Consider the following 25619-nt stretch of genomic DNA (forward strand, 5'->3'; position numbering starts at 1 on the left):
CAATGCCTTAAATAACGCCGGTAGTGAAACAGCTGTTTACTTTTTTGCGGCAAGAAGAAGAATAGCGTGTTTGCAATCCGCATTTTTGTTAAAAACTTGTAAAATCGTTGTTTTCGGTGTTTTTATAAGTTTTTGTAAAGGAAATAATATCCAGAAAGTCAGAAATCCTTTTTGAAAATAAAGGATATTCTTTAAAAGTACTGAAGTAAGAATTTAAACTGACCGCAACTTTTGCAGACTGTTGAGACGCCTCAGGCATGACTTGAATGAAAATAAAAAAGACATTTTATTTTAGCACCTACCATGGATTCCGATTTGTACGACGAGTTTGGAAATTATATTGGCCCCGATTTGGACAGCGATGAAGATGATGACCAGAGTATTTACGGCCAACCCGACGTGCAGGATGATCCAGAGGTATCCTTATGCAAAAGAGCCATAAAATGAATTTATAACCATTTACCTTTAATTAAAAGGATCCTATGGATGAGGACGAAGTCGAGCCACAGGAGGACGAGGACAAGGAGGTGACCGCCGTGGTGCTGCACGAAGATAAGCGGTACTATCCCTCAGCCGTTGAGGTTTACGGACCGGATGTAGAGACCATTGTCCAGGAGGAGGACGCCCAGCCTCTCGACAAGCCGCTTATCGAGCCGGTGAAGAAACTCAAATTTCAAATTAAGGAGCAGGACATGCAGGAGACCACCTACGACATGGAGTTTATGGCCGATCTTATGGACACACCACCGCTGATTCGCAACGTGGCGTTAGTCGGTCACCTGCACCACGGCAAAACAACCTTCGTCGACTGCCTCATCCGGCAGACGCATCCGCAGTTCGAGAACATGGAGGAACGCCAGCTGCGTTATACGGACACGCTGTTTACAGAGCAGGAGCGCGGATGCAGCATCAAGGCAACTCCGGTGACTTTGGTTCTGCAGGATGTCAAGCAGAAGAGCTACTTGCTCAACATCTTCGACACCCCGGGCCATGTCAACTTCTCGGACGAGGCCACTGCCGCCATGCGAATGTCCGACGGTGTGGTTCTGTTCATCGATGCCGCCGAGGGCGTCATGTTGAACACGGAGCGATTGCTTAAACACGCGGTGCAGGAGCGCCAGGCCATCACCGTGTGCATAAACAAGGTGAATATTTTTTTTTGGATCCCTAAAACTTGCTTAAGTTTTTATTTTAAATTGCAGATTGATCGCCTTATTCTGGAGCTAAAGCTGCCGCCGCAGGACGCCTATTTTAAGCTGAAACACATTGTGGAAGAGGTCAATGGGCTACTGAGGTAAGCAATGGAATTTCTCTAAATCCTTTTTTTTAAGCGCAGAACGGCATAGACTCATTATGTCTATTTTATTCTTACAGCACGTATGGCGCTGCAGATGATAATCTGATTGTTTCGCCTATTTTGGGCAACGTCTGCTTTGCCAGTTCGTTGTACGGCTTTTGTTTTACACTAAAATCTTTTGCCAAGCTTTATGCGGACACATATGAGGGGGTGGCTTACCTGGATTTTGCCAAGCGTCTTTGGGGCGACATGTACTTCAACAGTAAGACGTAAGTTGCACACAAAATACCAAATACTATTTGCCCTACTCATTAAGTATATATCAAATAATAGGCGAAAATTCTCAAAGAAACAACCGCATAATTCCGCACAACGTAGTTTTGTGGAGTTCATCTTGGAGCCCATGTACAAGTTGATTGCCCAAGTTGTGGGTGATGTGGACACAACTTTGTCGGACACTCTCGCAGAGTTAAATGTACGAGTCTCGAAGGAGGAGATGAAGTCCAATATACGACCTCTGCTGCGACTTGTCTGCAATCGTTTCATGGGCGACTGCAGCGGTTTTGTGGACATGTGTGTGGAGCACATTAAATCGCCCTTGGAAAACGCTAAACGAAAGGTGGATCATATTTACACTGGACCCAAAGAAGGTGACATCTACCGCGATATGATATCGTGCAACCAGTATGGCACTTTGATGGTACACAGCTCCAAGATGTATCCCAACGACGATTGTACTTTCTTCCAAGTGCTAGCGAGGATCGTATCGGGCACTCTACATGCTGGCCAGGAGGTGCGTGTCTTGGGAGAGAACTACACTTTGCAGGATGAGGAGGATTCCCGCATACTGCAAGTGGGACGCCTGTGGGTGTTTGAGTCGCGTTATAAAGTCGAGCTTAATCGGGTTCCAGCTGGAAACTGGGTCCTGATCGAAGGCATTGATCAGTGCATCGTTAAAACCTCCACCATTGTCGACATAAATGTCCCGGAGGACCTCTACATATTCCGGCCCCTCAAGTTCAACACGCAGAGCATTATCAAGATCGCTGTAGAGCCCGTAAATCCTTCCGAGCTGCCAAAAATGTTGGACGGTTTGCGCAAGGTGAACAAATCATATCCTCTCCTCTCGACGAGAGTCGAGGAATCGGGCGAGCATGTTATATTGGGCACTGGCGAGCTGTACTTGGATTGCGTAATGCACGATTTGCGAAAGATGTACTCGGAGATCGACATAAAAGTGGCGGATCCGGTGGTGGCTTTTTGTGAAACAGTTGTGGAGACAAGTTCGCTGAAATGTTTTGCTGAAACTCCGAACAAAAAAAACAAGATTACCATGATTTCGGAACCATTGGAGAAAGGCCTGGCCGAGGACATTGAAAACGGAACCGTCTGCATAAACTGGAATAAGAAACGGATCGGAGAGTTCTTCCAGGTCAACTACGATTGGGATTTGCTGGCGGCGCGTTCCATTTGGGCCTTCGGTCCCGACTCGACCGGTCCGAACATCCTCGTGGACGACACTCTGCCATCGGAAGTGGACAAAAACCTGTTGACGGCGGTGAAGGATTCTATTGTGCAGGGCTTTCAGTGGGGCACAAGGGAAGGACCGCTTTGTGAGGAGCCCATTCGGAATGTTAAGTTCAAGATACTCGATGGAGTGATCGCCACCGAGGCGTTGCATCGCGGTGGCGGCCAGATCATTCCCACAGCCCGGCGAGTGGCCTACTCTGCATTCTTAATGGCTACTCCGCGTCTGATGGAACCGTACTTGTTTGTCGAGGTGCAGGCGCCTGCCGATTGTGTATCTGCTGTTTATACTGTGCTGGCTAGACGCAGGTAATTAGTGTGTTCTTTCTCTGATAATGGATGGCTTATTTTACTTACCCCTTTACAGAGGACACGTAACGCAAGATGCTCCCGTTTCTGGGTCCCCCATTTACACGATCAAAGCATTCATACCCGCCATCGATTCGTTTGGTTTCGAGACAGATCTGCGCACACACACCCAAGGACAGGCCTTCTGTCTCTCGGTGTTCCATCACTGGCAGATCGTGCCCGGCGATCCTCTGGACAAAAGCATTATTATTCGGCCACTGGAGCCGCAGCAGGCGTCCCACTTGGCCCGAGAGTTCATGATCAAGACTCGCCGCAGGAAGGGTCTCTCCGAGGACGTGTCCATAAACAAGTTCTTCGACGACCCCATGTTGCTGGAACTGGCGCGCCAAGATGTGCTGGTCAACTATCCCCTGTAGGCTCAATCACCAGAGTGAAACCAATAAAACTTTTACTATATTTACTAAATATTTATTTGAAGCCTGTCTTGGCCAAATAATTTACAAAATAGTATACAGAAACAGCTACAGGTGTGTTGGTGGCTAGGTCCCTACTCGGCATTGCCGTTCTGGAGGACCTCGGACTCGTAGCCTTCTTGTTCGGCCTGCTCGTCATCAAACTCCACTTCGTCGTCGGCTGTGGCCTCCTGCAAAACGAAAGGAATTGTATAAGCATAACCTCCACTAAAAAGTTAACGGATAAATATGGTTACGCACCTGATACTGCTGGTACTCGGATATCAGATCGTTCATGTTGCTCTCGGCCTCGGTGAACTCCATCTCGTCCATGCCCTCGCCGGTGTACCAGTGCAGGAAAGCCTTGCGCCGGAACATGGCGGTGAACTGCTCCGAGATGCGCTTGAAGATCTCCTGGATGGCCGTCGAGTTGCCGATGAAGGTGGCGGACATCTTGAGGCCCCTCGGTGGGATGTCGCACACGGCCACCTTGACGTTGTTGGGAATCCACTCGACGAAGTAGCTGCTGTTCTTGCTCTGCACGTTGAGCATCTGGGTGTCCACCTCCTTCATGGACATTGGTCCTGTTAATTATTGAGTGGGGGCGTGTTAAAAAAATGCCTCTAGTCGGAGCAGGAAACTTCCGGTGCTCGCATTTACATCAAAAGCCAAGTTCGCTTTGATGCGCCAGCGCAATCCCCAAATCCCTGAATATGAAATACTAAACGGCTTCTAAGTCCTGGCCGCGCACCTTGCCACCTGCGATGGGATTTCCGAGATGAGACACAAACAGTCCCAGGAGGTAACTAAAAAAGTTGTTTAAATTCCTCCACGCTGGCATTTTTCCCGCACATTTTTGTGATTAATTATTTTGCAAGTATTTCTGGCAGTCAGTCGGAGACGCGAGCGAGTCCTGAGTCTGAGATGGGGGAATTGGAGCTGGTTAGGAAGTGCGGGCAGTGTAGGAGTGCAGCCCGAGTCACGTTCGGCATGATTAGTTGAGCCGGGGGCCGTGTCAGGCGGCGGTCGCAATTCCCCAATGGATCTTGAAAGTAAATTTCTAATTACGCGCGTTTTGCGAGTCATCAGTCAAAAGCAAGGGCAAAAGCGGCGCACACAAGGAATAGCAAATGAAATATTATGCGGCATACTTTTGGGCGCCGCATCGCAGTTTATTAATTTAAAAATTAGCGCGAAAAAATTCAGGCAACCTTTTTCTGAAGGGGCGTGGAGGACTAACAAATTTGCGCTACGTGCGCGTTGACGGATTGCAGCCTTTTTAGCCGCCAGCCAGCGGGCATTAATCATTTTTAGTGGCCCCCATAAGTAGGCCCAGTGCTCGGCTTTTGGCTAATAAAATCGTCGCTAAAGCCAAGCCCCAGGAGTCCAAAAGGTGCGAGCCAGGGTCGTAGTTGGATAATATTTTCGAAAGGGGCGTTCAAATAATTTCGATTAGGGATTATAGAGGTAAATACAAAATTATCTATAGCTTGTTGTATGCCAGTTGCTGGCCGAAAAATCCCCCTTTGCTCCGCCCCTGGATACGTGACTACGTGCTTGCGGGGCTGGAAAAACGGGGGACAGGTGCGCCACCGGCTGCCCATGACAAAGTGACAAAGTTGGTCCGGATAAGCCGGTGTGGGGCTCCTGAATAAATGAGCGGATAGATGAATGGATCCCTGTGTTTTTTGGCAACGCGTGAAAGTGTTTAGGCCTTGTTGTTAAATAACTATTTTTCTTTTCCACCCCGGGGATTTGCGGACGACTCACCCCGGAAGATGCAGGCCACCGTGAGGTAGCGACCGTGTCGGGGATCGCAGGCGGTCATCATGTTCTTGGCGTCGAACATCTGCTGGGTCAGTTCCGCCACCGTGAGGGCGCGATATTGCTGGGATCCCTTGGCGGTCAGGGGCGCGAATCCGGGCATGAAGAAGTGCAGACGCGGGAAGGGCACCATATTCACCGCCAGCTTGCGGAGATCGGCGTTCAGCTGGCCGGGGAAGCGCAGGCAGGTGGTCACGCCGGACATTGTGACCTGGTTGGAGGAGGAGTCATTAAAGTTGAAATAAGAAAACTATCTTATTTAAGGGGTACTAGGAAACTCGCCTTTCCTTTTCTGTCTAATTTCTGGTTTTTATTTAAACTAATTCTACTTAAAATAATGATTGTGATTAAAAAATAGGAAAACAAAAGGCGAGCTTCTAGTTTTAAGGCTGAATTAAGAACCCCTTTTACAGAGTCAGGAAGTAGAGGGAAAGGGTTCAGTGCGTCCTGTTCTTCGTTCTTATTATCTGGGCATCTTCATCTTCATCTTTGCTCCCGAGTCCGCGGAATTTCTTGGCTACTTACGGACACCAGGTGGTTCAGATCCTCGTACGTGGGCGAGCAGAGGCGCAGGCTCTGGTAGCATATGTCATACAAGGCCTCGTTGTCGATGCAGAATGTCTCGTCGGTGTCCACGATGAGCTGGTGCAGCGACAACGTGGCGTTGTATGGCTCCACCACCACCTCGGACACCTTTCCGTTTCCGGTTATCGATTGCGGCCAAAGGAGGAGGATGGGGAGGAGGAGGGTGTTGGGTGTTGGGGAGGGACAGAACAGAGGACGCATTAGATTGATTGACCAGGGGTACTCACGGAAACCAGATGGTTCAGATCGCCGTAGGTGGGCGACGATAGCTTCAGCGTGCGGAAGCAGATGTCGTAGAGAGCCTCGTTGTCAATGCAGAAGGTCTCGTCGGTGTTCTCCACCAGCTGGTGGATGGACAGCGTGGCATTGTACGGCTCCACGACGGTGTCAGACACCTGGACGCGTTTATCGGGACGCATTAGTTGAGATGGCAGCGCGACATGCAGGAGGAGATGCGGACACAAGTTCGTTAATTAGCAATGCTTTCAGCAGACTCACAGGTTTGATATGATCACTAAATGAATGGGGTAAATGGATGGCGAGTGGGTATGAAGCGAAGTTGCTTATGAATGAATTGGAAGCTGACGTTTTCTCTAGCAGTAAGTTTTTGAGGTTTTTCAATACAGAAATACCATTCCAATCTAACAGGTAAGTCTACGCTTTTAGGCAAGGCATTAAGTGCGTTGTAAATCCTTCTTTTTCCAAGCCGCCTTGCAAACTAAGTTCAATAACAACCGAAGCCACTTCTCTGCAGGCCGTATTTTTGCTGGACAATAATCAACGATTGGCCGCACTCTGCATCTAATTCCCATTTCTTTCGACCCAATCGCATGGCTGGCAGTTGAGGCATGGACATGAAAAATGCATTCTGCCAACAGGATGCAATTTGAATGCAGTGCTAACTGAATAGCAGACCCTATTAATACGGACAGTTGTTGTGGGTGCAACCTGCAGTTGCTAATGCCATTTTGAGCCCGGAGCAGCACTCAGGCCGAGAGTTGTTGCATAAATGCAGTTGCATGTTGCACAAACATCTGCCTGCCTGACACACCCCATTCGCATACGTACGAGCACTCGCATCCAAACACGGATGGTGTGTGTTTCGAAAGCTGCAAATTGAAAATTATGTATAATCTTTGGCTTGCCCTCTATATTTGCGCAGCCAAGATGCATTGCTCGTCGGTTGCTGAAGCCGGGGATTTTAGGTGGCACGGCCACTATTAAGCATGCGACAAACTTCACTCCAGATTCGGTTTGCCGTATGCGAAGTGTGTGCACATAAATTGTGGCAATTATTTAATGGCCACAACCCTGGAGCGATAACGTGCGATGCCACGCACACACTTTAAGTCCATTGCACATGGCAAAATAATCAATGTGTTTAAAAATCGAAATAAAAAAGCCATAGTCAACTCACAGAGCCGAGGTAAATATTTTCCAAACTGCTTTTAGGTTTCTAAATGGTTATTTTGGCTTCAAAAATGCGATGGTTATGTATTAAATACTTTTGTGATGCAAAACAAAATGCAAATTAATTTTTTCCCTGTATGGCCCCACACCCAAGGCTCACAAACGTACAAACACACCTTTGTCTGCCTAGGTGGTACATGCAGTTAATACTAATGAGTTATGCCCGGGCATATGCATTTTGCATTTTGTATTTGGTATTTGTTGCCGGGCTCACTATTTGTACACAGGCCAGGACACAATATTTGCCTGCTCGGTGTTTGCGTGTGATCCTGAGTCTGGACTGCAGGATTTACGAGCATGCATTTTGATATCATTGCCTTGTCCAACAGGCAGGTGCAAATCTCAGCTGCTCCATGGCAGTGGCCCGACATCCTTCAGTTTCAGTGACAAACGGAGCGACGTGCGTTAATTAATGAACGCAATTAAAAACTTTAATCAAAGGCTCAAATATTGAACCATTTAAGCAGCCGAGCAGCCGAGGTGCTGTTTTTGTGCTTCTCGCCCCTGATTATTCTGATTATTCTGGCTGAATGCGCTGCATTTGCATAAATGCCGCTTATCAAAGCGACAAAGGCCTTACATGCCGCTGATCGGACGGGTATGAAAAACTATTAAATTATATAAACGCGCACATATTAAAACCGCTATAACGTGACAGGCATGTGTCAGGCCAGGCCGCAATAAAATGACCGCCGAAGCCAAAACATTGCGGTAAGCCGGGCAAACCCAGCACGGCGCATAAATAACAGTCGGAAACGGGGCTATATCGGGGGATATATTGGGCATTTAAAGTTAAACCCATCCGGGTCGGGAGTCGGGGTTCTGGGATCGGACTGGTTCAATAGTTGACCATTGGCGTTCAGCCGTGGCGGTAATAAATTTAACGAAGTTCGAGTGCAAAACGCAAGTGTGTGCTCCCCCTAAAAATGCCAATAAATTTATTGTGCACTCCGATATGCCAATAAGAACATTGTCAAATATTAATTTCACGCCTCACGGATTCTTGTTCGAATCTTGAAACTGCCGAGGATGTGAGCGAAACTCTCAAATTATAAATCTCAACTGGTTCGACTGTAGTTGGTATTAGTCCAAAAGGAATTGAATACTTCTGGCAATAAATTGAAAAAAATGGGGAAATATGCAACTTGTGACCTAAAATCAGATTATCCAGATTATTATTTTCCACAAAACTACAAATTATGTATTTTGTATATGCTTATTAAGTGCACAATAATAATGAAATAATGAACAAACATTTGAAAGAGTGGATCTGATAGTCAAAATAACTATCTATCTAACTATTATTTAAATTGAAATTTTAAATTTTTTACTGTCAAATCTAAATATTTTCGCCAAGTAAATATGCGAGATATTTTAATTGTTTATCTATGCTTTTGCTGGCCAGAAAAGCTCCTGGCGATGACAATTAATGCTGCACTGAATAAATTTAATTAAACGTCAAAATGTAATTAAATGCGAATAATGCAAATGAAGGCGTATCACGTGCTTCTCGCACACATCCTACATATCTATATATTAATATTTCTGCGTTTCTGAATGCACGTGTAATATATGCAACTGGGTTAATTAAGCGGCAATTGAGGTGTGTCAAAAAGGACCGCGAGGTGATAGAAAAAATTGCAGACTTGTTGGGTGGTGGAACTAGGTGGTCAATCTTGCGACTGCGAGCCACTAAATTGCATTAAAATTGCATTGCCAATTAGGCTTTGCCCGCTGGTCGTTGGCGGTGCTGCTAATATCGCCTGCAAATTAATTAGAATTATTCGGACAAAGCCGAACCAGCCGGCGCACAAAGCCGCCAATTGAATTTGGCGTATGAATTGCATAAATAAAACAACATTTGTGGCGCACTTTCGGCGCACAAAATAAACGGAGCGGCTCTCTGTGGCTTTCGCCTGCTAATTTGGCCAAAACGCGTGCAGGTGTAAAGCGCTTTTAGGTCGGCTTAGGACCGCCGTGCCAAAATGGAGGCACGTACTCAATGTCACCCGTTCGGCGGAGGACACCCTGATTTGCTGCCCATTGTGCGCGGCGGTAAGCTGATTTCGCTAAGCGGATTGCATTCGTCATGACCACGCTGATGATGATCTGCAGCAGGTGAGCAATGGCAGGAGGACAAGGCGGGCAGGGCGGACAGGGACTTACCTTCGGCGAGGGCACCACGGAGAACGAGTTCATGATGCGATCGGGGTACTCCTCGCGGATCTTGGAGATGAGCAGCGTGCCCAGTCCGGAGCCAGTGCCTCCGCCCAGCGAGTGGGCCAGCTGGAAGCCCTGCAGGCAGTCGCAGCCCTCGGACTCCTTGCGCAGGACCTCCAGCACGGAGTCGATCAGCTCGGCGCCTTCTGTGTAGTGGCCCTTGGCCCAGTTGTTGCCTGTGAAAGTGAGGAAGAACGGGTGGTATATTAAAATATTGAAAACTAAGTATGTACATATTTAAATAAATGTTTAAAATTATTTATTTAATAACTGGAAAATAGTTTGTCATTTAATGTGCCGTTTTTACAACTAAAAATTATTTAAATTGCACTTATAGTTCTATTACACAATCAACACTACACATTGTAGTTTTGTGTTTAAATTGCTGCTTGCTAAATGCGAAGCAAAGCGCCTGGCGATTGTGGGTCATTACAGCAGCCACAGGAGCAGCAGCAACAACAGCGGGGACGACTGACATGTACAAAATTAATTTTCGTCAGCCTCCGCAGGCCATTTCATAATTGCAGTCATCATCACCGTCAGCAGCGGTGCGAAGTGCGTTGGACCCAAGTTCAGATTGCTGCCCTCGGCAGGAACAACACATCGGCGATGCCCGCTCCGGCGGCTCTTAGCTGATAAACCCGCCTGCGATAACAATGCTGTCCCATGGTGCCCGGCTTGTCAATTGGTTGGCACTTATCAAAGCAAGGAAAGGCCGCCCTGTTGCTCCTGTTTTCGTTGTTGCAAACAGGCCGCACAGCTGCAATAACTGCCGGGGCAGAGGACATTGGTGGTGCGTCTGCGAGATTGGCTCCAAACAAAAGCATCCCCAGGAGCAGCTGAAAAACAAAGGCCACGTTCTGGCGCACGAACACGACACCCGCCTATTAACAAGTGCAACGGAAATGCATTAGGAAAAGGCCAAAGAGACTGGATACTAAACAGATTCTGGGAAACATAGGAGTGCCATTCTACAGAGATATTTCACTCAAGCGTTAAAACCTTAGTTCTTACCTAATTGCCTTATGGTTAGCTGTAGTACTTATATTGACTTATTTAATAATATAAATATAGCTAATGCGGTGTGTTGATAAGGGAATGGCGAACCAATTAGGATTCGATATCAATTGGCTAGCAGTTATCTTTCGAGTGACATATTGGCATGTCGCCGATAGCAAACTGTTAGACCAGCGATTATCTGCACCCTTAGGTTTCAACTCACCGGCTCCCGACTGCCCGTAGACGAAGTTGTCCGGCCGGAAGAGCTGGCCCATCGGCGACTGGCGGACGGAGTCCATGGTGCCTGGCTCCAGGTCGATGAGCACGGCCCGCGGCACGTACTTGCCGCTGCTGGCCTCGTTGTAGTAGACGTCGATCCGCTCGTGCTGCAGGGCGGACTCGCCGTGGTAGTAGCCATTGGGATCGATTCCGTGTTCGTCGGAGATTATTTCCCAGAACTGCAAAATAGGGGAAGCGGGACGATACTTTAATGCCTCTTCAATAATGATTTAAGTGCACAATGGAGGCGGACTGATGTATGCAAATATGCGGCGGTTGCAATGAGCGCATTTGCATATGCATCCACATCCACGTCCACCGTCCGTTTCACATGACGTATGCGTGATATTTCACGACAGCGCCCGTTTGTATGCAATGAAATTTCGCGAGGCTCTCCTGGCTCCGTTTTCTTTTTCAGAAATATTATTTTACAATCAATGTTGTGTGTGCGTGTGGCTGTGTGAGTATGAATGTATCTGCGTGTGTGTGTTTGCATTGCATTGCTTTGGCAATCAATGCATATAAATATGAGTGTCCTTTTTACATGGCTCCTGCTTTTATTGCCTCCGCCGGCGGAGTCCTCGTATCTGTCGTCGATTTATGCGCGTGCATATGCTGCATGACCCTACCACGCCCCCCTGCTTCCTGCCCACTTCCCACACCCCTTCCAAACACACACACGCACACGCAGCGAGCACTTTACATGCCGTGAGCAATTTCTGTTGCATACTTCCATGGGCGCGCAATTTTTTCCTGCCGTGTTATTTTTTTTGTTGTTGTGTAACGAGCGGGAATAATTGAATCCTTTTAGGTGTTTTCATATATACGTATACGTATACGTATTCCCTGCCGATAGCGTTCCTCGATTTTATTTACACAAGAATTTCTCCAGCTCGTTTCGTGTTTGTTTTGTTTTTGGCTTGGCTCTTTATTTTTTATTGCACAATACGCTTGGCAAAACATTTCACGTTTGCTGCGCATATGAATTTCAAATTTTTAAAAATGTTTCAATCGACCCCCCGCCCGCCTCTCCTCTCCACTCCTCTTTTCCTACCTCCCCACTCCACTCGACAGGTGAGTGCGTGGGGAAAGTGGAAAATGCTAATTGTGAGAAAATCGCAATATGCGCGCTCGGCCTGCCACGGCTCCCATTGATCGAAATGATTTTTAATGGACTTAAAGGCAGTGGTGGCAGCCAGGGGCCGTGAATTCGCTTTTATATTTTTCACGCACTTATTCCTGCTTGGCTGGTATTGCCGAAGGTCGGCGGCAGATTGATTACTGAATATGAATTTTAATTAGTTACACATGGCGGGGAAGAAGCGACCTTTCCATTCGAAGCTGTCTGCCAGCTATGTAAGCTCAAGTGGCTGTCGAAAAAATGGCAGCACAGAGAAAAACGCGTCTGAATAAGCGTAGTTTTTATCTCACATTAAATCTTATCTGTGACATATCGAAAGGTCGTGCCAGATATATGTAGATGTATGGATTTGCATATAAAACCGTTTCATATTTGGTGGGATCAAAAAGTGATAAACGTTTTTTAATAATTTTGTTTAAGTTATTTTTAGCTGGTATGAAAAAGAACATAAAAGAATTGAATTGACAGCTCGACTGCAGTATTTTTTCTCGGTGAAATAGGCGTCCTGAATAATGCATTGCACCCGGTGTTTATGTCGAGCCCGGTTGTCAGACATTCCATCGAGCACTTTGAGGAGCACTCTTCCGAGGATTCCCGCGCACACACGCCTGCATTTGGGCCATAAATAGTTAAGTGGCTTGCGTGAAGCGTTGAAGTCTTTCCAGCCAGCCAACAAAGGGACGGCGGGGGGTTTGGGTTGGGTGCTAGGTGAAAGTTGTAAAAGTTCGAAAAATTTGATAACGGTTGATTGCACACCCACAAAGAGCCCCAGCACACACACACTTCCTTTTTGAGGCAGCCCCAAAGCGTATGCCATGTGTTTTTTTATTCAGTTTCCCGATATTCAGCTTTTCCGAAGACACCATGCCAAGCTAATCCGAGGGCCGCATAAATGTTTGCGCTGGCAGTGCGATTGTTTGGCAAAAGTTTTGCTACTCCATTGGCTCTTAGACACGCAACAATGATAACAAGTTGCATGGCCAAAAAAGAGACAAGAAAAATCGCTGGCCAAGAAAAGTTTCGCCTGGCAAAAGTTTAACCCTCACATGCTGCCTTTTGCATACACAACAAACTGGAAATATGACACTGAATTGTACGCATCGGTGGGCACTTTTGGCTTGACAATAACTTTGATTTGCATGCGCAACTTCCTGCTCCCCCTTCCTAAAATCCCCATCCATTTCCCCACTTGAAGCCCGCATGGGAGCAGGTCCTTGTTGTGGTCCGCAGTCCTTGGTCATTGGTCCTGCACACTTGTTGCCTGTGGGGAAATTCAAATGTGCTGCCTGCTTGCCTCCCTAGAAAGCCAATTGCAGATAAGCGCTTTTCTTTTGACTACTCTCGCTCCGTTTGCCGGCCCTTGGCATTGAGTGAGCAGCATAATTTATTTACGAAAACTTTTGCCAGTCGATCTGCCCATCATCCGCTTGCTTCCGACAGCAGAAAGGCACCGACCAGCACCCCGTGTTTGGCAGCTTTTGAAGTGGGTAAAGTCGACCGCGACAGGCCATCAGCTTCCCATTTGGGGAATCCTCTCGCCAAGCTGCGGAAAAAAAACAATTACGCTGCCTTCATTTGCTTAAAACTTTTCGCTGGCTGCGGTCAAATTGCTTAATTACAAAATTGCGTCCATGTGCCAAGAGGAAAGGAACCTGGCGAAAGGCACTTGCCACAAAAAAGCACCAATGATCAAATTAAAAGTAAACAAAGCGCTGCGTGCGTTTACCAAAGCGGCGCCATTTTGCGGCGCCCGCTTTTTGTTGGCCCTTTGGTCTCTGTCTTAAAAGAAATCCAAAATTAAAATTCCCAGAGCGTTTGCACGAAAACCGAAACAAAAGTCAAGTGGCAAAGTCGCGATCCGCAGGAAGAAGTAAAAAAGCGCTTAAATTAATTCTGACCAGCTAGTACACGGAGAAAAAGCCTTTAAACTTAGATTTCTTATTTATATTTACTATAAGACGTATCGTTTTGTTAACATTCATTTTCATATAAAAAATGCATAATTCTGTGATTTAAAATACAGAACCGTTTATATGTTGAATCTAGTTTTTCTATCTGCATCCCAGCTTTGAGCCCTCGTCCTTAGCCGTCGGGTATAAAAGGACATTTTAGCTCGCGTTAGACAAGGATGCGCGTGGCGCAAAGCGACGGAAGTGCATGTCGCACCGGAAGTGAACGAAAAAGGGGGCGGGGCAGGGGCAAGGGGCGGCAGATTGCTCGGCAGCTGCGTTTGCATACTAAATTTGCTGCCTTAGCTCGCGGCTCACATAAATAATAAACAATTGCAGTAATAAATAATAAATGATGGCCAAGTTTGTCTCAAGGCGCTGAGCTTGACATGCGAAATGATTGCGCCGGATTTCAGTTCGCTTTTGGTTCACATCCATGGAAATTGCGGTTTCTAATTTGACCATGTGAATTATATTGGGGTACTCGCCGTTGGCAAGTTTTTAATGACTCGCATTTTTTGCATGAATTTTAATTAAGTTGTCAGCAGACCATCAATTTTTTTAAATTAAAATATTAAATGTAAAGTTGTCTGATACTGTGCCACATTTATTAAAACTCAATTAAATAAATAATTAAACATCTATATACACCAACGAGCCCACATGCAATGCCAGAAGATAAACAAAAAACGGCATTTCTAATTAACATTCGTGCGTAAAAATCATTAAAAACCCGACCGCATATGAATTAACCCGTATGCCCTACTCCTCGGGCGATTTCTTAACCCACCTTCGCCCGCTGCGAGCGGAACAAACTGCAAATGCAATTCAATTTTCGGCCACCGGCATTAAACTAATTATAAAATAATAAACAGGATTTCAGCGCATTTCGATCATTTGCCAATTTACAAATGTGCGACAAATCCGCGCGATTTGCGGGCAAACGCTTAAAATGCGATGCGTACGGCCAAGTTAATTTATTTTAATTTCGAAAAACCTATTTGAATATTCGGCGGGTAGGGGACTGCATTTGGCATCCATTAGAGTAATGAGCTTTGGCTGCGGGGGGGCCGGAAAATATCTCTTGCAATAAAATTGAAATCGAAAATGCCAAAACACTCTGGAAACTTAACGGCCTCCCATCGACGGATGACACTTTGCAGCCTGCGGCCATAAACCATTCGATTCGCAGCCTCAAAAAGAACAAAAAGTATAAATCCACCATATACTCGTACACAGGCTGGGCAGCTGGAAACTGGGTACTGGATTCCGGGGACTGCCAATTGGCAGCTGAGCTCCATCCGTCTCCGACTGCTCAAAAATGCAATTTATGTGTGCACAAGGCAAATAACAAATTGTACCCCGAACTACGTTTAATGCCCGTCGAATGGAGAAGGAAATGTAAGGATATTTTGTAATAACACTAAAAGGATCTTATCGACAGTTGACAGCTATGTTACGCTCGCATGTTGTCTTTATTGGCCGACGTCGTTTAGAGCCATAAAAAGCTTGCACTAAGAAAAAAACCTTTAAAACCAAACAAAATCTAAATGAGTGGGCAGCCAGTGTTGCTTTCTTTCTTAATTTTAGGCAGCTAATTTCTGAGTGTGGATATAGCCGGCTTTTAAGGCAAAGTCCTGCGGAACGGAGCGGCATAATTAGACTCACGTAGCCGCTGCGAATGAAGCAATTGGCGATGCAGCTGCAATTTATTGCCGGCATGGCCATATAGCGAAATAAAGCAGCCTCCATTTGGACGGCACGTGTGAGTTTCGAGGCGAGTTGGGTTGGCCAGAAAAATGCAATTTTTCCCTCTGTAAATTACCCTTTGTACACACGCATGGCGGCTGAATTTGCAATTGCATTTATCGTCAAGTGCATCAATTTAAATGTGGCCACTAATTGTCATTATCAGTGCGTTGCGTTGCATTCGCAGCGCAGTATTTCCCATTTGTTTTTTTTTCGGGTGCTGCACTCCGTTGTTTATGCTGTGTTTTAATTTTTATATATTTTTAATTGCCTGCGGCATTAAAGAGCGAAATGGCTGGCGAAATTCAAGATGCCAGGCGCACCAAGGCACAAATTTAATCAACGGGGGCAGCGGGTTCAAGGTTTGGCCAAAGTCTCTTGTCTGGCAAGGATATGCAAATATTTGTTCATTAGTATTGGTCATTCGGCTTTCGGCTTATTGTGCGGTCCCGCCTGTGTGCACAAATACACACAAGGACACCGATGACGCAGTCTAAGTGCAACATCAAATAGCTTATAATTAAAATTTCCATAACTCATACGCACTGTTGGCAAGGGCCGAAATTGAATAAATGCGATGGCTTCTTTGAGCTCAAGTAATTGAGTTTCACCTAACTTGGGCAAATCCATAATTGTACAGTTAATGCAAATCGTTTATAAAGAACGCATAAGAAATAGCTACTCATTTACAACAATTCGATTACCAAATAAATAAAACATTTTCAGTTACAGTTTTATTTAATTTACTCCAAGAATGCACTTTAAATGTTTTTGTGTATAATACGTAGTTATTAATTTATCAAATGCCAATAATTGAATTACACAATCTTTAAGGCTTGATAAAAAGAGTATTAATAAATGCGTAGAAAATGGTTTAACTTATTAAGCATTCTGCGTTTATTATCGAGCAATTGCTATTAAGGGTTAACCCACTGATGGCATCTGTCGCCTCTTGAGATTCCAATGACAATGGTTCTTCTGTTTTTCCTTCCTGCAGATACCAATGTTCGATATATATAAATCAGATAACAACGGTGCGTATGGCTTCATTTAAACTCACACACACGCACGCACACATTGACTCGTGCGGCTAACAAACAATTTCAATTGAGATTTCAATAATTGTCGATTTAGATATGTAAATATTTATTGTATATTTCGTTGGCCGAACTGCTATTGACTTAACTAATGTGCACGGTGTGTCTGCGTGTGCTGGTGTGTACTGGTGTGTGCTGGTGTGTGCTGGTGTGTGTGGTGATGTGCGTCTGCCTGCGTGAGTGACGTGGTGTGTGTGGCCACCAGGTCCCGATTGTTTGCTGCTCCGTGGTCAAAACGGGGCAAACATGGCCCAAATCAGATTTGATTTGTGCCCAGGTGTCGCTCTAATGCCTCTGCTGTCGATGGTGATTGCAAAGATAATGGTCGTCTATTAAATGTGTTCCGGGTTTCAATATCTTCATCTTGAGTTCGGAGTTTGCTCGAATATTTATTCCTATTACTATATATTTTGTTTTCTAGAAATATTTATTATAGACAATAGTTTCTAACCGCTTTTTTACCGATTTGAATTTCATTTTTTATGTATCAATGGGAAAATTAATAAGCATGGTCTTCGTACTCAGATCTTAACAGGCATTGTTGCGAATCCATGTCAAGTCTTTGGTCTCGCAGGCCGAAGGGTTGCAATAATATTTGCTAATGGCCACAGTTTGGGGAGCAGTCTCCGGCGTATGTTTTACGGCCCTGCCATGCATATAAACGACTGCCACTTGCACTCCATCATTCCGTATGCACACACACAAACACGAATTTAGGCTGCTCGCCCGAGGCAAAGAGGGTAATAATAATAATATTTATATGGTAAGCGATATGAAGTTCATGGCTTGAAGAACACTTTGGCAGGAGCTAAATAAATAAACAGTGTCAGCCAGAAACACTTTTGTGGTGCTAGGAGTGAGCGCATGTGGTGTTAAGCGGCAAGTGGCTGCCTCAACCACCTGAGTTGGCGGTGGAGCATCTGAGCCGCCAAAGAAATTAGAAGGAGCAAAATAACAAAATAAGCAGGGAAAATCCCGAAGAGCTCAAAACAAATGCGACAAGTTAATCGCCAACGCAGAACGCCAAGAAGTTCCAATTTATCTGTGGTTATGTACCTGTCACAAATATGTGCCAGCAAAATGTACTGCTTTTTTGCGATGGACAGCATTATTTTTTACGATTTGTTCTATTTGAGGTCAGGCTTTATTAAGTGCTGGACCAAATGATTCGCTGTTGGTTATTAATGACGATAATAGCATTACGTTTTTTATTTTTTCTCAAGTGCCGCCCCACCATCAAAATAACTCATGTTTTTTATAATCATTGCGAAATGCAGTGGAATCAATAATATGACAGATAAAGAACTGAACAAACTTTCGCTCTATTAATCAATTTGGATCTACTTCCATCCCTGTCCCGCCGGACGAGTGCATTTGCTGATAAAACTTGGTCATTTTGCGGGAATATCCTATAACGATTTTTATGATTCAACAATGAAATTAATTTTTATTACCACCAAGCGTGAATTTCCCTTTGACCATTTGATCGGGCAATGCAAACTTTTTACACAGTTCCCGCGCAGTGTTTTATTTTCGTTTTAATTGCCATTTGGACGCGGAATGGCTGGTAATATATGTATGAGCATAAAAAATCCAATTAATACTGTTTGTCAAATAAGCCCCAATGAAATACAATATAAGGCAAATGCAAATACGGAAAATTGAAAAACTTCTGTGTAAAATGCGAAAATATTTGGCGGAGCATGCGAGCTGAAGCCTTGGACTCTCTAAAACTAATACAGTCCCGAAAATCGCGCTTTATTGAACAGCCGCGAAATTGCGAAAAACGCAGGTATTTCGGTCGGGCAATGGAAACCGAATTTAATTGCTGCACTCGGTGCTCTCAAAATATTTTGATTAATTTCGTTGCGCTAACTTGACAGACCACAAATTTAAATTATGCCCCGATATGTGTGCGCATATCTGCACAATTTGGCAAATGTGTTGATCTAGCCATCATTATGGCCGAAAACCAAAACCCGATTGTTGATTCTGATTTGCCATAGTTTTGCCCCGCATTTAGGACAAGTTATTCGTTCAATTGCGGTTTTGTTCGCCTGAAATATTGAATTTCTTTTCGCAAAAATGTTTTCCCCTTTCAACCTGCAATAAATTATAAAACCGATGTTAATCTTTCAAGGACATGCAGCCGGACATATGTTTGTCCAGACAAATACAAACAAACGCTGGTCGAGCGTGGATTTAGTAGGAATAAATGATAAATATTTTGACCACATTGGTTTTTAATAAGGTTTCGCGCGCTCGCTTTTGGAATTTTTCGGGATATTCAATGCACTTTTAGGGGCATAGCCGTTTTCAAAATTGTTTGGTGAAAACGAATATTAATATAAAAGCATACATTTCAACCGATTTGTCAAACGACCATTAAAACACTTTTACGTTTTATTTGAATGTGCTGAAGCCCAAAATTATGGTAGTGTGATTAGGTCCAGAAAGAGCATCCTGAGTTTTTAATTATACATCCAACTTTGTTTATTTAGGCAAATCATTTCGTGTATTTGGTCGCACAATTAGTCAACGCAATTTGCACAAATAAAAGCCGAAATGCATGGAAAAACAAAAACACGTGGAAAGCAGCGCCAAACCAATCTTGATTATTGCTATTTTTGCGAGTTGTATTTTTGGCTTAATTATGCCTCACTTTCCCATAAATTTGCTGGCATTTTGCGGTTAATATCTGCCGGCCAAATGCTTTATCTGCCGGCTTTCTCTGAGCCCAGGGCGTGTGTAAAATTTCTCTGCCTGCTTATCGGCAAGACAGCAATTTGTAGCTGGCATAGCCGGCAAATCCAATTGCATAAATAATTCCGGTGGCCAGAACTCCGGGCGCTTAAAACGCATTGCCAGCTGCTTTATTGTATTATTAATTTTTTCGTAAATACCAGATTACAACGGCCAACATATTTCATGGTGGGCGCTATCTGCCGCCGAGCAGAGCTCGTTGGCAGTGTAATGCGCAATAATTACAATTTGCGGCTTGCAATTTCAATAATATAAAATTACCAAAGTAATTGAAAAACTGCAAAAAATAACGAAAAACGCGCGACACCGAGGGAGTAAGAGAGTGCGAGTGAGCAAAACAATTGCTCGAATAACAATGGTAATGAAACATATGCCCAACTCCCTGGCAATCCAACTCCACTTACCATATGCAATTTGCACTTTTGCCCGAGAACGAGAACGTGAACTGCCGGGCTGAATGGCGTTAAGAGCAGCATGAGATATTAATGAGCAAAAGAGCGGAATGCTTTTTAAAAGTGTTAAATAAATAACAAACGGCCATTTGCCGGACTGCCCACATGGACAGGCTGCCTGCACTCCATTCATTGTTGGCCTGGTCAACCTGTGGGCTCAGTGGAACCAAGCGGCTTACAGGTGCCCACAAAGGCAGCAGCACTTGCACTTCATTTCGGTTAAGTTTGGCTTGGTTTGCCGTCCTTTAAGGACACATTTAAAGGGTTAAATATGTGTGTTCAGCAATGTCGTATCTGTTTAGTAAAACATTGAAGACGAGATGATATTGTAAGCCGGAATGAGTTATGCACCTCTCCCTTTGCACGCCTCCTAATATTTATGCACAATTTCTTTTTGTGATTTCCCCTTTTGCTCATCAATTTGCATGCACATGTTCAAAGCAAAGCGTAACGGAGCAAAAATATATACATAAATAAGTAATTTTTATATTCCATCAAGCCAGCAGCTACAGAATTGGCGGGAAGAGGTGGTGGTGGTGTGTGGTATGCGGAAAATGTTTATAAAAATTCCCTTTTGTTTATTTATAATCAGTTTGTGCAGCGGAGCGGCGGCTGAGCCCTTCCACCTGCCACGCCCCCTCTTCCTCACCGATTTTCTATTGCATACTGCTAGGCGCAAGGACGATGGGAGCTAGCAGCTGCGAAAAGGGCGTGTGTGTGTGTATATGTGTGTGTGTGAGTGCGGCTCATTTGGTATGCATAAACGCATTTTTATGTAAATTGAAAAATATTTCGCCAGCGAAAAAATGGGATATTTCTCCCCTTCGGTCTTGCTTTCCCCCTCGATTGCTTTTGGCTCGCCGAGGTAATTGTTGACCATACCAACTTGCGGCGAAATTGAACCACACATCGTCAGATATGCATTGTGCAATTGCTAATCAACGGCTCTCCAGCAGTGCCCTAAAATAATCACATTCAATCTGATTACTTGAGACTTCGATGTGGGCACGCGATCTCTTGTTTTGCCAATTTGCATCAGGGGGATTGGTATGAGCTGGTGCAGAAAGGAATTTAATCGGTTGTTGTGAGGGAGCTAGGCGGAGCCACCATACACTGAGAGAAAGTGGGAGTATAACTGAACATTAAAATACATAGCAAACCAATATTACTTGAACTAAAATAATATAATGAGGAATTAATATAGATAACCCTGTCTTTCATTTATAACCACAAAAGATTACTTAAATAAGCAATAGTTAGAACTATATTTGTATGAGTTCTTCTCTATTTTATCCTTCGATATCCGCTAAGCTTAAATGAAGATGCCAACTAAGTTATCAATAGCTTGTTTTTGCAGCTCCAGCCATCGGCATCCGTGTGTGCAATGCCACATGGAAATTGCATTTGCATACGAGCGGGGGCATTAGCATTACCTACGACGTGCCAAAGCCGGGCCATAACGTAATCCGACGATTCTCCAGTTACCCAGCCCGATATCGGGTAACCATAAAGAAATTACCGCTGCCAGCCAACGTCATCGATAATTCAATTCTGTGCATTATTTCGGCGCTGCTCGATGATGCCCTGCCATTATGGGCTAAACAAATGTATCCTAGGGCGAAATAAACGGGTATGCGACTTGCACACTGGCTCAAAGGAGCCGTTGCAGCCCGGCTTATTCCACTCTTTAATTTTATTGTCTGTTGCCTGGCTTTCTCCGTTCTCTGTTCTCCGTTCCCAGTTCTCCATTCTCAGTTCTCGGGGCTCGTCTATAAATTTCATCCGCACTTTCCCCGCCACGCTGGCTCAACGCTTTTCCTTCTCTTAGTCTTTATGCCATGCCGTAAATAGATTTTCCTTGTTATTGTTCACAAAATGATTTAGGGAAAATTAGGTTTATGTAAATAATGAAGAAAAAAGGGAAGAGAGCGAATTCTCGCTGCAGGCCAAAATATCCTTGGATAGATGCCTTTGCCCGACGTACATACATACATATGTGATCAATTTCGGGTGTTGGCAGAGGAAGGCCGGAAGTCGTTTGCCAAGGCATTTTGCGAAATTAAACCGAAGCCAAGAAAATGGCTTAAATAAAAGTCTCCTTTAAAATCAAATGAAACGTAATTCAATGAAAACATTATGATTGCAAAACACGTCATGGGTAAAGTACATATGCTGCCGGGATTTTCTATTGTTAAGCACTTTTTGTTATTACAATCCTTTCTGTTTGCGGCCCATTCATGTGTGAATAAGCTCTGCTTTTAATGTGTAATCAATCTGTTCGCATTTTTTTTATTTGCTTATTGGCCTTTATCAGCGGAGCAATTAGTTTTGAAAATTTATTTAAAAACTGCTTTCACCATTTACGCCATTGTGCATACTGTTTTACCACGTATGCAGTTTTGCATATTTATTATTTGTTTATTCTAGGCTGCAACAATAATTCATCGTGACAGCCAATTAATCAGGAAAAGACATTCAATTAAGGCACAAAATCAGGCTGTGTATGGTAAAAAAGCGCCTGAATAGGACAAGCTACAAAATATGTTCGCTATTATTATATTCAAATTTAATGCACCAACAAACAAGTTTTATGCAATCCATAAAGATTCGATAAGCGGCAAATTGCATAAATAATCGTATTTATTTTTTAGATCCACAAAGGCCGCAACAATGGCGGTCAAATATGGATGTAATAATGTTCTGATTCGGGGGCGTAATGGGGACCATAAAATCCGATGGGATCGGCCGAGGTTTTCAGCCCCGAAAAGTGCGTTCTAATTAACTGAAAAACACGCAAAAAAGTGCTTTAAAATATGTGGAAATATGTTTACATAAAACTCAAGTGGAAAAGCGTGTAAATGAGAGAAAAGAGAAACGCTCGGAGAAAACAGCGCTGGGAAATGCCGGGAAAAAGATACAAAAACATAAAAAAGAACTGTGTCAAACGTCAACGACTTTTTGTAGCTGGATTTTCATGACGCGGCAAATTGTGCGAGTTAATGTTAATGCGCTGAATTAGCTTAGAATGGGAGTCAGCTTCGAGCCGCGGCGATGTTTTCATTTTAGCTTTTCTAATTGCCGACAAACATGCTTCCCCCTTTCCATTGAAAATACCAGAGCCACTATGTAATTGCTATTTTCGGTGCGACCCGTATCAGTTTTTATATTTCGAGTATTTATGTTTAAAGTTGTGTAAACAAGCTCACCGATTAGAGGTTGTCGATAACAAGGAACACACATAAGCCCGCCGTTTGTCATAGTCAGCCGTGAGTCAGATGTATCGGTTCTAGATAAAGGCACAATTTACAAGTCCCTCTGTCGCAATTACAAATGCCTACGAAACCTTCCGAAAGCGAGATACTGGTTCTTCAGCGCTGTAAGATCAGTCAACTGTGCGAGGGCAAACACAATAAAAAGCCCATGAAAATTACGAGTATCCGAAACCAGTTGCCGTACATTGAATGCTCCAAAGACGGAAGCTTCAAAGAACCTTCGTGCTAGTTTCGAAATACTTTCCGTAGCCTGCTAAAGTCTAGTCTACGAAGTCTTCCCGCCAAATATACTTGGTAAGATGATCGGGTTTCTAACCCCCATAAATACAGTTTAAAAAATATTTACCTACATAATTTTATCATATTTATTTTTACAAAACATTCTAATTAAGCTAATTGAAATTGTGAACTTGACAGACGAGATATTTAAATTATACAAAAGCCCAAAGTGAAATTAAATTCAGATTTTGATCTTGGAAACATTCTTGTTTTGTTTGCTGTGTACATCTACTTAGCCGGCTGATCACAAGCTGCTTACTAAGCGGCGAGCTAATTGTTTACACCTGGCTGAGGTGGTTTTGCTTAGTTTGCGAGCGGATTTCTGGCTTTAATTGACTGCGATATGCTCGCAGGCCAAGGCGATTTGAATGCGGTACCTCAAGCGGGCTGATATTCGTATCTTGCGAGCGATAAGATAACTGCCTAGCTCGTCAGGTTTCTTTTATGTTTTGCAGTTTTATAGTTTCCCGAACTGGCAGAATTATCTTCTACCATCCCCTGCCCGCCACCGCCCCCTTTTTAATTGCTCCTCTCTAAAAACAAAACGGGGAAAACAGAAGAGAGAGAGAGAGGAGAGGCGAGAGTCGTCGGAAAAGAGCGCGTAAAGAACGATTTATAGTGCTGCTCTGGTTCCACTCTGTTTTATAATTAAACATGTGAGGTTAGGAACGCGAAAAGCAGCGAGAAAATAGAGCACCGATGGAATATTAATTATACGCACCTTCGAACCGATCTGATTGCCGCACTGGCCCGCCTGCAGATGCACAATTTCCCTCATTTCGCCACCGGTTTAGTCGAATTTGAACACTCAATTGAACACTCTGACGCACTCACGCACTATCAGCAATTATCGGTCGCTATATCAATCTAAACCACAGTCGGACACGCACTCGGTTGGACCCGGGGAAGAGTTGAAGGAAGCTTCGGGATCTGAAAAAAACGTTACGGTACGGAACGGAACGATCGACGCGCGCTCGCTTTGAGAACTGAATCTGAACTGAGAGCCCGCCGAGCGACCCGCTGGCGGAATTAGTGCTCTTGGGTAAAGGGGGCGGCATTAGTTTCCTCACTTAGAAAAAAATATAAAAAAAATCAGCATGAAACAGCAGCATATTCACTTAACAAGAAGCTCAAACTAGGAAAACCCAATATATGAATTCGTACTGATTTTGTTTTACTATCTAAATATAATAAATATTTGTCATATAATGTATATAATATATATCCCAATTATAGTGAGTTTGTTTTTATACGACCAGATATGTGAATAATAAAACAAGTTATTTGTATCTTTCTAAATGCCCTCAAATTGTAAGGCAATTAGTTTATGTTTGTGGATCTTGAGAGGTTAAGGGGTTATATACCTTTTTGAGCGAAAAAAATGAGGGAACTTTGGATTTTTTTTCAGGTGTGTAGCAATTATTTTATGATACTGAGGTTATTATTTATTGATAGTACATGTTTTTATAGACACGACAAACGTTTGTTCTTAAAAAAATATAAATAACTTTCGAAGTTATGGCAATTCTCTCATAACCCTTTTTTTGTTATAGCGGCTTGCGGTGACCACGATGGAAGTCCAGCGGGTCAACCAAAATCAATAAACCAAAATTTTTTTATTAGTTTAGTATTATATCTAGTTCGTCATTGAATTACTTTAAGAATATTTGGTTTTTTCTGCATACAGTAACAATTTTTTCAAAAAATTGATTTTTCGAGCTCTAAAAATTTTATTAAAAATTTTTTATCTGCAAAATCGAAATTGGCGCTTAAAAACTGATTCAATGACGAACTCGGGACAATCATTACGAATATTTAAAAAAAAAATTGAAGAAGATCGATCAAATAGTTCTTGTGCAATCGCGGTCACAGCAAAGGCACTTTTGGAAAAAAACGACTTTGAGATAATCGCATTCAAAGTTTTACGTTGCGTTACAAAGAGTGACGAACCGCGC

General features: G+C 43.9%; 2 protein-coding genes across 4 annotated transcripts; one reads left to right on the plus strand and one right to left on the minus strand.

Annotated features, from left to right (window-relative positions):
• The first annotated feature begins 54 nt into the window (after positions 1–54).
• LOC108088468 (116 kDa U5 small nuclear ribonucleoprotein component) lies at positions 55–3598 on the plus strand. Of its 2 annotated transcripts, none has more exons than XM_017186253.1 (7): positions 55–205; positions 282–417; positions 477–1145; positions 1203–1294; positions 1375–1566; positions 1631–3133; positions 3192–3598. In XM_017186253.1, exons 2-7 carry the CDS (start codon positions 304–306, stop codon positions 3547–3549), a joined length of 2928 nt encoding a protein of 975 aa, XP_017041742.1. In that variant the 5' UTR covers positions 55–205; positions 282–303; the 3' UTR covers positions 3550–3598. The 2 variants fall into 2 exon arrangements, with proteins under 2 accessions (XP_017041742.1, XP_017041743.1); XM_017186254.1 differs by having other exon boundaries at positions 296–417.
• LOC108088470 (tubulin beta chain) lies at positions 3580–24668 on the minus strand. Of its 2 annotated transcripts, none has more exons than XM_017186256.2 (7): positions 24386–24668; positions 10907–11141; positions 9631–9860; positions 5935–6102; positions 5356–5620; positions 3847–4169; positions 3580–3776 (listed from the first exon to the last, which is right to left on the minus strand). In XM_017186256.2, exons 1-7 carry the CDS (start codon positions 24440–24442, stop codon positions 3681–3683), a joined length of 1374 nt encoding a protein of 457 aa, XP_017041745.1. In that variant the 5' UTR covers positions 24443–24668; the 3' UTR covers positions 3580–3680. The 2 variants fall into 2 exon arrangements, with proteins under 2 accessions (XP_017041745.1, XP_017041744.1); XM_017186255.2 differs by lacking the exon at positions 5935–6102 and adding an exon at positions 6222–6389 and having other exon boundaries at positions 24386–24667.
• Positions 24669–25619: the final 951 nt, after the last annotated feature.

This window comes from Drosophila ficusphila, unplaced genomic scaffold (assembly GCF_018152265.1).
Source record: "Drosophila ficusphila isolate 14025-0441.05 unplaced genomic scaffold, ASM1815226v1 contig_791, whole genome shotgun sequence".
Taxonomy (NCBI): Eukaryota; Metazoa; Arthropoda; class Insecta; order Diptera; family Drosophilidae; genus Drosophila; species Drosophila ficusphila.

Coding starts and splice junctions, on each gene's coding strand:
- LOC108088468 (XM_017186253.1), top strand. CDS start 304: ATGGATTCCGATTTGTACGACGAGTTTGGAAATTATATTGGCCCCGAT. Junction 418..476: donor ACGTGCAGGATGATCCAGAG/GTATCCTTATGC, acceptor TTTAATTAAAAG/GATCCTATGGATGAGGACGA. Junction 1,295..1,374: donor GAGGTCAATGGGCTACTGAG/GTAAGCAATGGA, acceptor TTATTCTTACAG/CACGTATGGCGCTGCAGATG.
- LOC108088470 (XM_017186256.2), bottom strand. CDS start 24,442: ATGAGGGAAATTGTGCATCTGCAGGCGGGCCAGTGCGGCAATCAGATC. Junction 11,142..24,385: donor GCAATCAGATCGGTTCGAAG/GTGCGTATAATT, acceptor CCTATTTTGCAG/TTCTGGGAAATAATCTCCGA. Junction 6,103..9,630: donor CCGTGGTGCCCTCGCCGAAG/GTAAGTCCCTGT, acceptor GGAAACGGAAAG/GTGTCCGAGGTGGTGGTGGA.